Source organism: Grammomys surdaster, unplaced genomic scaffold (assembly GCF_004785775.1).
Source record: "Grammomys surdaster isolate TR1022 unplaced genomic scaffold, NIH_TR_1.0 98, whole genome shotgun sequence".
NCBI classification, from domain to species: Eukaryota; Metazoa; Chordata; class Mammalia; order Rodentia; family Muridae; genus Grammomys; species Grammomys surdaster.
The window spans coordinates 13,857,048-13,872,361 of record NW_021604577.1 but is presented as its reverse complement, the minus strand read 5'-3'; the positions used below and the strand labels follow the sequence as shown (position 1 = coordinate 13,872,361).

Here is a 15,314-nt window from a genome sequence, read left to right as displayed (position 1 = left end):
AGAGAGAGAGAGAGAGAGAGAGAGAGAGAGAGAGAGAGAGAGAGAGAAGAGGAGCCACCTTAGCACATTCTGGTAATCCCAGAAGTACTGCCATGAGTTTAAACCAACCCTGAATTACAGAGTGATACAGAATAAGTATTGGGAGATTTTAGTTTCAAATTAAAAAAAAAAATAAGAGAAAGAGGGGAGAGAGAGAATGTCAACATTTGAAGATGGGGTATAGCTCAGTGGTAGAATACTTGCCTAGCATATGCAAAGTCCTGGATTTGATCGGCATCACAGAAAAGAAAAATGAAAATCAACATTCCAAAGCCAGCATAATAGTAGATTCAAACAAGAACCATCCATGGATTAAAAAAAAAATTCAGGTTTATTTTATGTATATGAGTTTTGGTATGCATGTATGTATGTATGCACACTCCATGCATGCCTGGCACCTGTAGAGGGCCTCTAATTCCCTAGCACTGGGGTTACAAACCACATGTGGGGACTGGGAGTGAAACCCATCCCTTCTTAGGAAACAAGTGCTATTAGCCTGTTGAGCTATTCTCCAACACACAGATTGATGGGCTTTAAAAAACAGGGATCTTGGGCTGGAGAGGTGGATGGCTCACTGGTTAAAAGCACTGACCGTTCTTCCAGAGAACCTAGGTTAATTCCCAGTATGGCAGCTCACAACTGTCTGTAACTCCAGTTCCAGGGCGTCCAGCGCCTCACACAGGCACACATGCAGGCAAACACCAATGCCATGAAATAAAAATAACTAAAAAAATGATCTTGCTGGGTGGTGGTGGCACACCTTTGATTCCATTGCTCTAGAAGCAGAGACAGGTGGATCTCTGTGAGTTCAAAGCCAGCCTGTTCTATAGAGCTAGTTCCAGAATAGCCAAGGCTATGCAAAAATCCCTGTCTCAAGAGAAAAACAAAAAATAGAAAACCTTCCATGCTCTATTAGGACTTTACTTCTTTTTTTGCTCTCACAGCATTATAGCCTATGCATGAATACACCACAATTCATCCACTCACCCACTGGATGGAATATTGATTACTTTCATGTTTTCTTTTCTGAGACATCTTCAGTTTTTAAAAAGATATGATTTTATTTGTATGTGTATCCTACATATAGCCAGGTGCTTATGGAGGCCACAGAAGGAAGTTCTACCTCCTGAACATGGAGCTAGGATGGTTCTGAGCCACTTGATTCAGGTGCTGCTTGTAACTGCTATGTCACCTCTCCAGCCCCAAAGGTATAACCCAGGCTAGCCTTGAGCTTGTGACTCTACCTCGGCCTCTTCAAGAGTATCCTACAGGTATGCATGCATCACAACAGTGTTGTTGTTTACATTATTTTGTGTTTGCATGTATGCATGTGTAATGTCTCAGCATGTGTGTAGATCAGAGTACAGCCTCTCAAGTAGAGGCTGAGGCAGGAAGACCACTGAGTTTAAGGCTAACTTGGTCTACCTAGTGAGCTCTAACCAAGCTTGTAGAGTTAAGAAGCTGCCTCAACAACCCCAGACAAGCTCATTCCCAGGCTGTCAGGATGGGAGTGGAGCTCAGTGACAGAACCATGGCTGGCATGCACAGAATAGGTACAATTCTAGTACTGAAGACAACAGAAGCCCAAATAAGAACTGGTGAGAGAGAGGGCTAATCAACCACGAAATTTATTTATGCATATGAGTACACTATCACTGTCTTCAGACACACCAGGAGAGGGCATCAGATCCCATTACAGATGGTTGTGAGGCACCATGTGGTTGCTGGGAATTGAACTCAGGACCTCTGGGAGAGCAGTCAGTGCCTTCTCTCTAGCCCCATGACTAAATATTTAATGACACTACCTTTGCATGCTTCAGTTCTAGTTCTGCAAGTTCCACTAAATTTTTTCTGAATGCAGCAACTCTTCTTGTCTTAAAATCTATCAGTTCTGTAGACAAAAATAAAACAATTAGAATGGCCACTGTCAAGCATGCACTGAGCCCAAAGGCGCATCCTCAGTACCTTGTTTTGCAGATTCGGATATTTTTTCAAACTTCTGGCAGCACAGCTGTTGGGAAGTCTCGGCCTGTAGAACGTCTTTGTTTTTCGCTCTTGCCTTGTCCAGGGCTTTATTGGCGTTCTCATAATCCACCAGCGATCTAGACCTTCTATAGAGGAGGTCCTGCAAGACAGAACACTCACAGTGCACGCTGTACCCTCACCACAGTTAGATGCAACGCCACCACCAGCAGCAGCAACACTTATACACTGGGGACTTCTAAATCCATTGTTCTGGGCTTGAACCAGGGCTTACACTTTATGCTCCCAGCCCCTAAACGTTTTTAATAAATAATAGCTTAATTGAAATAGAATTCCCATACTTTACAACTCACCCAAATAAAATATACAACTCAGGGTTTAGATCATGTGCAGAGCTGAGTAACTATCTGAATCAATGTTAGACACCATTCACCATTCAATAAGAAAATCCATACTCACTAACAGCTTTCTGTCTCCATGAATTTACCTATCTGGCCAGGGTCCCAAGTAGTCTAGGATGGCTTCAAACTCACTACAAAGCTGGAGATGACTGAGAACTCTGATCCCCAGTCTCCTCTTCCCAAGGGCTAGGACTACAGGCATCCCCAACAAAAGACCTGATTTAGCCTCCCACCCCAACCCCCTTTTCTTTCTGTGAGACAGAATGTTTCACTATGTAGCCCTGGCTGGCCTGGCATTCAACAGAGATACAGCTGCCTCTGCCTTCCCAGTGCCAGGCTTAAAGGCAAGGGCTACTATACCCAGATGATTTCTTCCTTCTTTAATCCCACAACAGTTATTAAAAGGCAAATGCTGACCCTCAGATGAACTTAGGAAATACTGAGCTGGGTGTGGCAATGTGTGACTTTAATCTGGGGAGCAAAAGCAGGCAGGTTTCTGTGAGCTGGAGGCCAGCCAAGGCCTTACAGTGAGACTCCACCCTCAGCCCCCAAAAGGATTCATGAATTTGCAAGTCATTCTTACACAAGGGTTACACAAATCTTCTCTACACACTCCAATTTAATTCATGTGCTGCTGAAGTGTGCAGCAGTCAGACTGACTTTTAAAAAGTTACCTGTTTCAACCACAGTTTATAACAAAGCCTTCAGAAGTGAGTAACTGGGCTGGGGATATAGCTAAGCAGTAGAACAAATGCAAGAAGCACGTTCAAGCCAGTTGGGGACGTACATTTTTAATCCCAGCAAAACTCCCACCAACCATACCCATACCATGTAAGTACACAAACCACAACTGATTTGAAAATTAGGGTATTCTCAGTGCTTTTTATGCATCTGTCTTAAAATATTTGTTTTATTTTGTTTTCCTAGGTCTTTGCTGTTTGGTAACTAAGTCTTTTATCTACAGGAGGAAATGTGAGTTGCCTTAAAATACAAGGTACTTCTACTTAATAGAATTCTCAAGTCAGCCAGAGACTTATTTAGACCAAATCAGAAACTGGTAGGTATATGAATCTTATTTGAACACTTTTTTTTTTTTTCCAGATAGGATTTTGCTGTATCGCCCAGACTGTCCTGCAACTATACACCACAAGATCCACCTGCCTCTGCCTCCAGAGTGCTGGGATCAGAGGTGTGCACCATGATGCCTGGCTCCAGGAAAGGTACATTCATACAACATTTATTTATCTTTTGAGACAAGGTCTCACTACACAGCCCAAGACAGCCTCACACTCATTTCTCCTGTCCACCCCACCAAGTGGTAGGATCCCAGCCATCACAGCGCACTGCACAGATCCCAGCCGTCACAGCGCACTGCACACAGTGTGAAAATACAAACCAGTGTCCTTATAAGCCACCTCACACTTTTCCATCCAATCCTATCTGAAGAAACGACAGCAGTTACCTTAGCTGCCTGAGACTCCCGAAGGTAGTACTTCAGTAGGTCAGAGAGCTTGAGGTCCTCGTCAGCAGACACCCGGGCTTCTATTTTCTGAAAGAGGAGACCTGTGGATTAGACCACCGGCTACATTCTACTTTAAGTAAAAACACTGAAGAACTATGGACCCCATTTTGCTTTTTCAGGATGTCTTTGGTAATTCCAACAAGAAATGAACAGAAAAATCAAATAGCATTAATAAATTTACGGAATAATAAATAACAAATTTATAGAACACTATTAATGAAATTCTACATTTGAAAACTGGTTTTCCTACCATTTTTAGCTTCACCATTCTAGAATCTACTGCGATGGCACTGGTAGGCACTAATCAACAGATGAAGCTGTTTGAGATGAGATGAAAGAGGTGGTTGTGGTGATGGCTAACAACTTCAATCCAGCACTCTGAAGCACAGGCCGCTGGATCTCTTAGTTTAAGGCCAGCCTGGTCTTCAGATCAAGTTCCAGAACAGCCAGGACTACACAGAATCTCCAAAAGCTGCCCCCCTCCAAAAAAGAGATGATGATAAAGGTAATGTTTTTTAGAAAGTGTCTCACTAGGTAACCCAGGATGGCCTGAAGCCATGATTCCCCTGCCCCAGTCCCCAAGTGCTGGGATTGTAGGCATGCCCATTACATCTGGTTCATATAATTTAGAGGGAGTGGTTTTAAAAATATCATTATTGCACATATGTATATGTGAGTGTACACACTATGAGGTCATAGAGCAACTTCTGCAAATTGGTTCCCTGATTTCAACACTACATTGGTTCCAGAAATTTTGAAAAGCCTTTACTTGCTAAGTCATCTTGGCAGCTTGGAAGCCCTTGAACTTAGGACCCTACTGCTGCTGCTCTCAAGTGTTGGAATGAAAGCATGTCATCAAACCTAGCTGAGAGATGCTGCTGATTTATTTTCTGAGATAGTGAGTGTTTCACTGTGCAGCCCTGGCCAACCTTGAACTCAGAGGTTCAACTATCTCCAATTCCTGACCATTGGGACTAAACATGTCCACCCAAAGGGATGTTAAGATGCTAAATGCAATAAGAGATCTAAGTCTCCCGACTTAAGCTATACTGCAAAAAGTAACTTAATTACTTAGAAAGTAAAAGGAAAAATCTATATTTGGTGGCATTGAGAAAAACAATATTACTGGTTATATTTTTTTGTTTGTTTGTCTGAGACAGGGTTTCTCTGGGTAGCCCTGGCTGGCCTCGAACTCAGAAATCCACCTGCCTCTGCCTCCCAAGTGCTGGAACTAAAGGCGTGCACCACCACCCGGCTATACTTCTCTATACTATGCTTACTACTCTATATACTTCCCTAAAAATCTGAAATGAGGTCAGGTGTGGTGATACACACATGTAATCCCAGGACTTGAGAGGTGGAGGCAGCATGATCAGTATTCCAAGGTTATCCTCAGCTAAACAGAGTTCAAGGCTAGCCTGGGTTAGACCCTGACTCAAAAATATGTATCTAAAATTACTGTTAAAATCGTCTATTTGTCTATTTCTTAAAGGCATGCTCACCAACCAGCTAAAAGAGAGGTGACAAAAATCACCCAGTGTGAGCAAGCTCACAGAGCATCCTGAATGCTCAGTTATTCAAACAGGGACGAATGTGGTAAACAAAACTTCATGGGGTGCTAGTATTGAAGGTCAGAGGCCAGCCTTTAGAAGGTGGTTCTCTTCTCTCATCATGTTGGTTCCAGGGATCAAACGGAGGTCCTGACAGTAAAAGCCTGTACTGTAGCCCGTGGGCCGTCTCACTGCTCTTAACAGACTTTTTTCTCATATAGGTCACATATGTAGTCCAGTTTGGTCTTGAATTCAAAATCCTCTTGCCTCAGCCTCTGAGTACCAGGATTATTGGTATGGGTCACTGTAGAGAAATGGCATGAGGAGTCTGCTCCCAGCCTTCCAGCTTTGAGGTGACGGAAGGATACCTGAGAATCCCAGCAGACTGGGACAAAGTAAGATACTTTCTCTTTCTGAGAATCCTGGTGTTCTGCCAAGTGAGCTGCATGCCCGAGGAAGTGGCCTTCATGATCCTTTTCTCATGAGAAAGCAATACATCTGCAGGCGGATTTCTGAGTTAGAGGCCAGCCTGGTCTACAGAGTGAGTTCCAGGACAGCCAGAGCTACACAGAGAAACCCTGTCTCGAAAAACCAAAAAAAAAAAAAAAAAAAAGCAATCCATCTAAGATTTGGACTGCTGAGAGATCTCTCAGTCTGCAAGGAGGTCTGGGTCACTCTGAACCAAGGTATGCTATTGCTAGGGAGACAGCATCTGGTGAGAACTACAAACTGGGAAATCTTTATTCTGCTTTGCCTTTGAATAGACTGTGCATTGGCTGACTAAGCTGTGTAGCCACTGTGTCCTGTTAATGCGGCTCTACCCTTGGGACCCCAACACACTAGTCACTGACAGGTCACCGTAGCTGACATTTTGAACAATTTTTTACATTACTATTACTTTGTGTCACCATGCATGGATGCAGGTGTGGAAGTATGAGAAGTGTAAGGAGTCTCTTCTGCCTCATTGTTCTACAGTACAATACCATGTTAGTTTCCCAATGGATACAAAGTTAGTTTCCCAGTGGATACAAAGTTAGTTTCCCAATGGATACAATGCCACACAATGTTCAAACAAGCACAATCTATGCAGCAGTTCTCTCAAGCTTAGTACTTACTCTTGTTTTATCAAACAGTTCTGAAACTTTGAGGAAAAACCTGCAAAGTAAAAATACTTTCATCAGAAGCATCATTTGATTAATTTTTCACTTGGTATAGAAATGACTCCAAACCATATTAATAAAGGACATTTTTGTTTCATCACATAAAGCATCTGATGATCTTGCTAACTGAAAACTTCAATAGTTAAAAAAATACTCCCTGCACTTATAACAATAAACTGCTTACTTAAACCCCAGAATAGTATTATTTTGACTCTCTAGAATCTATATGGTGTTAAAGACAGAAAAACTCCCACAAGTTGTTCTTTGATCACTACACTTATGCACACATACAAGTGTGTGTCTCCCAAATAAGTAGATAGCCAAGTATGGTGGAGTACACCTTTAATTCCAGCACTCAGGAGGCAGAGGCAGGTAGATTTCTGTGAGTTCTGAACCAGTCTGGTCTACAAAGATATATAGTGATATAGATACAGTGAGATACTGCTTCCAAGAATAAAAAAGGTTAAAAAAAGAAAAAATTTTAAAGCATGCAAGCAAATAGAGGAAAACACTAAAGTCAGAACAGAATTTAGAATCCTCCAATAATATTGTTTGGCTCTGGAGCTGGAGAGATGGCTCAGCCGTTAAGAGCACTGACTGCTCTTCCAGAGGTCCTGAGGTGGCTCACAACTATCTGTAATGGAATCCAACACCCTCTTCTGGTGTATCTGAAGACAGCTACAGTGTCTCTTATACTCATATATATAAAATAAGTAAGTAAATATTTCTTAAAAAATTGTTTAGTTCTTTATTTTTGGCATTTAAGAAAATTGAGCCCAGGGCCTCATGCACACCAGGCAAGGGCTCTACTACAAAACTACAGTCCCAGTTTAAGTAAGCAGCTTTTTTCTGAAAACAAAAATAAATAAGCAACTGCTGTTTCAGAATTCACTTTCAAATAGACAGTGTAGCAAGTCTAAACATCAATTTTTCAATACTCCTGGCTGGGTGTGGTGGCTCAACTCTTAAATCACAGCACTTGGTCTCTGTGAATTAAGAGACCAGCACAGTTACATAGTAAGAATCTATCTCAACAAAAAGAGGGTTGGAGTGGGAGAGGGCCTGTAGTAGATAGCTGTAGTAGTTAAACGACCTTGTTACTCTTCCAGAGGATCTGAGTTCTGTTCACCACCATGTCAGGTGACTCCCAATTACCTGTAACCGCAGCTCCAGGGTATCTGACATACTCCTTGACCTCTGAGGACACTAGCACACAGTTGTCATACACTCATACAGACACTCACATACATACATAAAAATGGAAAGAAAAAACATGTATGTATATAGAATATACAAAGAATATACATGTATGAACAACTTAAATTATTTAGTTTTATGTGTATGGGTGTTTTGCCTGCATGTAAATATGTATTATTTTTAAAATTTTTAATTTATTTAATGTTGAGTGCTCTGCTGCATATATACCTGCGGGCCAGAAGAGGGCATCAGATCCCCTTACAGACAGTTGTGAGCTATCATGTGGTTGCTGAAAATTGAACTCAGAACCTCTGGAAGAGTAGCCAATGCTCTTAACTGCTGAGCCATCTCTCCAGCTCCTAAATTTTAAATTTTAATGTAGGTATGCTGTGTGAGTATTCTATATATATATGCAGAAGGTGTTGGATCTCCTGGAACAGAAATTACAGGTAGCTCTAAGCCACAAACATACATGCTAGAAATCAAACTGAGACATTTATCCAGTTCCAAGATTTAATTTTTTCCCCTTCCTTCTTGGTTTTATGTAGTCCAGGCTAGCCCAGAATTCAAAATTGTTCTGCCTTGGCCTCAGGTACTGTGGGGCTGTGGAAATCCTGGGGTGTTTGGCCACACCCCAGAATCCAGAGACCTGACACGAGGTCTCCATGTAACATGCAGTAGGTCACGTAAGATATATACTACATCTGCTCTCCAGTTTTATTTTTGAGACAAGGTGTCATGTATATCAAACTTGGTCCAGTCGCAATTCCATGATGTGCTGTGATATACATCCCTACCACACATACATACACAAAATAAGTAAGTGTAAAAAACAACTGTTTAAATTTCACTGTCAGTGCAAGGAATGGTAGTAGATGCCTGTGAATCCCAGCAGCCAGCATTCAGGTAGCAGAAGCAGGAAAATCCAAGGTCATTCTTTGCTACACAGCAAGTTTGAAGCCTGCATGGATGTCTGTCTTGTCTGTCTGTCTCTGTCTATTGAGAGGTTCTCTCTTGTTCTCTCTTGTTCTCTCTCTCCCTCTCTCTCTCTCTCTCTCTCTCTCTCTCTCTCTCTCTCTCTCTCTCTCTCTCTCTCTCTGTATCATCTATCTATACAGAGGGTTTCTGTGGGGCTGTGGAAATCCTGGGGTGTTTGGACACGCCCCCAGAATCCAGAGACCTGACGGGAGGTCTCCATGTAACATGCAGTAGGTCACGTAAGGCACAGGTAGAGGGCGGAGAACAGGTCTCTGCCTCAAGATTTACATATTACCTAAAGGCCCTAGCCCCGCCCCTCTCCCCCTTCCAATATAAGGAAGCCCCTTCTGGCATTTTGTGGGAGAGCGTCATCATTTAGAAGCTTCACCACGTCAATAAATCTACATGTCTTCAATCCCACGTGTCTCCTGAGATTCTGGAATCATTTGTGTAAGTGGAAAACTCCTGTGGGAAAAGCCCTTCCCACTCTCTCTGCTCCAGTGGTCCCCGGAGCTCCCTCTCTGCACTCCCTGTTCTAGCGGTCTTCACCAGACTCTCCCTGCCGGCATACTGGCTCCCCATTCTCCCTGGCCCAGCCGTCTGCGCTAGCCTCATACTCACAGATATCTACCTGCCTGCCTTTGTTTCCTGGGTGCTGGGATGAGAGGATGTAACTACCATGCTCAGCCTTTAAAATGTGTGTTGCACATTTTAAAATAATAATTAGAAAATGAGAAGACAAAAAAGAATCCAAGTATTTTATAATAATAAAAACCCAGTTTATAAAAAATGAGTTGATAAAAATATCCTAAAATGCCTATGAAAATTACAAGTACTATTTCCTTTGCTGCCAGCAAACCCCTTTGTCTGCTTTGGTTATATGAATGTTCTTAGCTATATAATCCTTACTTGCATATGTCTGTAGAGTCCTGAGTTCCTAAAGCATATAGTGAAGACCCAATCCTATTGTAATCATCAGCAGCACCTGTGGAGAAAGTTTTAAGAATTAAAAAGCAAGTTTTAATAATATATTAACCTGTTGATTTAAAAATACTTACTGATTACCTATCTGCAAAATGTAATAGAAGACACAGAGTAAAGGAACAAGCAACTGTAATGCAGTATGGCGGACATTGGACATGTGAAAACTGCTTTAGGATGGATGGAAGCAGATACACACACACACACACACACACACACACACACACACACACACACACATACAAAACACCACCTAAGCTGCGGGGGACAGTGGAAACTACAGCATGAACTCACGTGTGTGGGATGAGTGAATCTTTAGCAGGCGGAGGGTGCACCCTGACTAAAGGGAACTGCATGGAGAAGGGTCACAGCAATAGAGAACAGCACACCAGACAGCAGGTGTGACTCAGTACTGCTGGAAACAAAGGGGAGCAGAGGAAGTGAAGACAGGAAAACTGGAAGCATTCTGGAGGTCAAGGTCTTACAAATCACAAGAGTTTGGGTTCGGGCGATAAATATAACTAAGTATTTAAGCCTAAAGGTGGCAAAATCAACATAAAAAGGATTTTAGAGCTCTCTACCTCTCCAGAAAAGTCTGCTATCTACAGTCTAAAAGTAGAAAGACTGAAAAGACAGAATGACCAACCAAGAAACAGGCACAATGATCTGGTACAGATACTGGCAAAGATGGTGAAAGTCACTGGGAAGACCTGATAGGTAGGAATTACAAACAGGAGACTTGACATACACAGGGGACACACACAAACGACAGCTCCTTTATTCACAGATGCTACAGGGCAAAGGGCTGGATTTGAGCACAATTCCAGGGACTCTTCCCCACAGGCAGCTCACTGACTGAGAGAGGCTTATAGTAAGTACTTCTTTTAGTTCAGCCTTAAAGGAATGCAGGGCAACATGGGACCACTCTATGACTTAGGTGCATCCCTGTGTTAGTGGCCTTATATGGAAATGAGGATAACACTGGCCAAAATTTATGTGGGAGATTCAATGAGTTATTCAATATTACAAAGTGTCTGGAATAAAAAGTACATGCTACACAAGAGCACAGCACAAAGTAATTACCACAGATTAGCTAGTAATAAATAAGGTCACTCTCTGAGAATACAGTAGCAGTATTTTCACTAGTGTCTGTCTCTTTAACAAATCAATAATCCTTACATTATATTTATGCTGCACAAAATTAACTGATAAACACTTGATTATTAGTTATTTAAATTAGAATGGTTCTATATTTTCATAGTTTAAAAACATTTTAAATTATGTATATCTGTGTAAGGGTATGTGTTCTTGAGTGCACATCTCCTTGGAGGCCAAAAGAGGCCGCCTTCCAATCCCTTGGAGCTAGAGTTTCAGGTGGGTGTGAGCTGTCCAACATGGGTGCTGGGATCAAACTTAGGCCCTCTGGAAGAAGAGCAAGTGCTCTTAGCAACTGATCTCTCTCTCCAGACTCAATGTGTCTATTACGCTTTAAATAAATTAGGTATAAGGTGCATACCTGTAATTCCAGAACTTATTATTATGAGGTGACCCGAGGCTCATTCAATCCTCCTGCCTCAGCTTCCACAGTGCTGGGATTACAGGCGTGCTACCACGACCTGCTTTATTTTATTTGGTGATCAACTGTCATCAACTCATTATCATCTCGTTAGGCACCACCTATCTGGCCAAATTAATACAAATCACTAATACTTTCTTCAATTCATTCCCTCCCTGTACTGTTTTCTTCTTTACATTTTTATTTGTTTAAACTTTATTATTAGGGGCTGGAGAGATGGCTCAGTGGTTAAGAGATCCTGAGTTCAATTCCCAGCAACCACATGGTGGCTCAAAAAAAAAAAAAAAAACAATCTGTAACGGGATCCAATGCCCTCTTCTGGTGTGTCTGAAGGCAGCTAGAGTGTACTCATACACATAAAATAAATAAGTAAATCTTAAAGAAAGAAGCTAAACATTAACAAGTGTGTGTTTTGAATATGGGCACAGGCGTGTCACAGCACGAGTGTGCAAGCCAGAGGACAACGCTATGGAACTGATTCTCTTCTTCCACCTTTATGTGGGTTCCTGGAATTGAACTAAAATCATTGTGCTGTACAATACAGATCTTTACCCACTGAGGCATCTCATCTCACTTGATACATAGCCCAGGCTGGCCCTCAAGCAATGGGATTACCAGTAAATACCAATAAAACGAACAGACACACCTTAAAAAGGTCTTGGGGACAGCTGAGGCAGGAAGCCTCAAAGTTCAAGGCCAGACTGAATCAAGACAGTGTGCGGCTATGACTGTGGCTTAACTGGGAGTGTGTTTACTAAACATTCACAAAGCACTGGGTTTGATTGTCACCACCACATAAAAACTGGATAAACACATACCTATGGTCTCAGTTTAGGCAAAGCAAAGGCAGGAGGATCAGGGGCTCAGGGTCATTTTTGGGTACATAGTCATTTCAAGGACAGCTTGGGATATATATATTCTGACCCAAAGAAGACACTTAGGGGCCTGAACGTCATAGGCCACTGCTCTATATTCAGACTTTTAAATTGTAAGTAACATGTTGGCTTTATGATTATTTCAGTTACAGTATAAGTTTGGAGGGTAGCAACATGACCTAGTGGTTAAGAGCATCTGCTGGTTTTATAGAGGACCTGCCTGGGTTTGATTCCCAGCACCCGTATCAGGTGGTTCACAACCACCTACAATTCCAGTTCTTCTTCTGGTGCACATCCATACACCAAGGCATACACGAACACACATATTCTTGGGGTGGGGAGGGCAGTTGGGGTAGGGTCTCTCTACAGAGCCCTGGCTGTCCTACAACTTACTATATAGACCAGGCTTGCCTTGAACTAACAGACTGCCTCCTGAGTGCTCGAATTAAAGACATGCATCACCATAGACAGCAAAACAAACAAATCTTTAAAAACAGAAAGTTTTACCACAGAAGCCTTACTTTTGTGAGATCTTGTCATTCTGTCAGATTTAGCAGATGCATCCTTAACTCGGTTGTGATATTCTAAAAGGAATGTTCGCTCATGCTCAAAGAAGTCGTCTACGTCCTGCAGGGTGAGGAAAGAGCGCTGGCTGTTTACACACGCTTGGTCCACTATGATCTAAAACCTTGTCATCATTTAGAGCCTGGAAAGGAGCACAGCTAGCTTGTAGCACTCTGGCTTGACCGCATCGGCACAGGGAGACTTTAGCAGACAAGCCCATGGTTCCCAGCTAAAGGCTAGAGCGTCTGAGTTTACCCTGAAACAGACACTGGCTGCACTCTGCTGCCACAAACATCCCTGCAGGAGAAGTGGACAAACACTTTTGATGAAGGGGACAGTTCTGGTATCCGTAAATGAGACACCCATTTTTCTTGGTCTATTATACATTTCACAGGTCACTCAGGGGCTGCCTAGCCTACTAACCGCTTGGACAAACCTAGCCAAGTGAGCTCTGTGAACAGTGATACAATTAAGCACCACTTTCAATCTTTTCTTTTTAAAAACATCTATTTTTCTTTCTCATGTATTGGTGTTTTGCTTGCATGAATGACTGTGCAGCATCTGTGTGCCTAGTGCTCACAGAGGACAAAGAGGGCATTAATTAGATCCCTTGAAACTGAATTGCAGACCATGTGGATACTAGAAAACCTGGGTCCACTGGAAGACAGCAGTGGTATTAACACTGAACAATCATTTCTCCAGCCCCCACTCTCTTTTTGAAATAAGGCTAGATATATGTTTTAAATAATAATAAAAATCACTATTAGTGTTTTCTAGCAACTGTTCTTTGAGTTACTGATATAATTTAGCATTTATAGCAACAGAATCTGAGCAAGAGTCTGCTCTAAAGAAAGGGCCATTTAACCATCACTTCAAACAGACCTCTTAACCATGAAAATGAGAATACACATATCTGACTTGTAGGGTTATAATGAAGACTGTAAGCACAAGCCTCAAATTAACATATTATACATGTTCAAAATTGTCCACTGATTACCAAAATCACAGCTAATCGTGGTTTATGTTTACTAGCTAAGAGAAACATTAACTATCAATGCACGGCAGCATTCAAGATGCCGCAGACTGAGTCTCCATGGGAGTGCAGTCAGCACCTGACTGTTAACACCAGCTCAGAGGGTAAGTCAAACAGCACACTCAAGCTTTCCTGCAGACCTAAGAGCTGGCAGTAACAATGAAATAGGAGCACTATTTATCTTAATATTTGCTGATATTGTAACACTTACAGAAAAAAGATGCCAGATAAGTAAATTCTCATACCATTTTAAAAAAGAAATTGTTACTATTTAGTAGTTGACTAATAAATATTTTCTCTCATATTTCATTTATCCCACAATCCCATGAATGAAGTGGTATTACTTCATTTGAAGATGGAGGAACAGATTCAGTAGGAAGGCAGTTTTCCCAAGATCACCCATTTACCCAAAGACACTACCGAAACCTAGGCTGCTATCTACCTAAATCCAAAGCCAGGTCTACCCCAATATTTGCAAGCTAGAGCAAGTGCTCGGAGGCAGTCCATCCTACAGCTGTCTGTCCTGCACCCTGAAGGTCCTATGTACATGGGATTTAACATCCATTCTACACAGACATTCTCTCTTATCTCTCTCGTCTAGCCAGCTGCTTCATGGTCAGACCTCCAGAGCATTCATAAAATACATAGGGGCACACAAGGCACACACCTTTAATCCCAGAATCTGAGAGGCACAGGCAAGTGGATCTGTGTGAAATCCAGTTCAACCAGGGATATACAGTAAGACTCTTTCTATAAAACAAAGTCTATGCTTTCTACCAACGCTGCTCATCAAGTATAAACTTTACCTTTACTCCTGAAACAATCACTCCGTCCGCTGACTTTACCATGTTTTTAAAGAAATCCTCCAGTTTTTCTTTTTTATTTTTTCCTCGAACACTCAACTGAAAGACAATTTAAAAAAAAAAAATAAGTTTAATCCAGGTCTTCCTTTATACATACGAAATGTAGTGCGGGCTGGAGAGATGGCTCAGAGGTTGAGAACACTGATTGCTTTTCCAGAAACTCATTAGATAGGCCAAGCTAGCCTTGAACTCAGAGAGATCCATCAGCTTGGTCTAGATCATGAGTTTCAGAACAGTCTGAGCAACAGAGACCTTGCCTCAAAAACAACAACAACAACAACAAAAAAACCTAAAGTCCAGCCAGGCACGATGGCACATACATACCCATAGTCTCAGCACTCTGGGTGGCAGAGGTAGGAGGAGCTTTGAGTTCAGAGACCTGACTGGTCTGTAGAGTGAGTTCCAAGCCAGCTAGGGCTGCATAGAAGACCTAGTCTGAAAACAAACAAATACAAGTACCCAATAAATCATTTTCTTTATTCAGCTTCCCTAAATGAAGACCATGAAAGGCCCGCGGAGCGGAGTGGTCAGTAAAGGTGCTAACTTTATTGACCTCTGACTATGTGTGTTCATGTGTGCCTATATCTCAACA

The 15,314-nt window shown here is 42.0% G+C and overlaps 1 protein-coding gene across 1 annotated transcript in view; it reads right to left on the bottom strand.

Moving 5' to 3' along the window:
* Nucleotides 1-15,314, bottom strand: part of Snx6 (sorting nexin 6) — a 38,184-nt gene that overhangs the window by 2,530 nt on the left and 20,340 nt on the right. The window contains exons 7-13 of the mRNA XM_028781795.1: nucleotides 14,666-14,761; nucleotides 12,784-12,889; nucleotides 9,740-9,815; nucleotides 6,611-6,650; nucleotides 3,886-3,972; nucleotides 2,005-2,164; nucleotides 1,845-1,930 (exon numbers count right to left, since the gene is read on the bottom strand). Of these exons, the coding sequence (XP_028637628.1) occupies nucleotides 1,845-1,930; nucleotides 2,005-2,164; nucleotides 3,886-3,972; nucleotides 6,611-6,650; nucleotides 9,740-9,815; nucleotides 12,784-12,889; nucleotides 14,666-14,761 (651 nt within the window). The remainder of the gene's footprint in view (nucleotides 1-1,844; nucleotides 1,931-2,004; nucleotides 2,165-3,885; nucleotides 3,973-6,610; nucleotides 6,651-9,739; nucleotides 9,816-12,783; nucleotides 12,890-14,665; nucleotides 14,762-15,314) is intronic.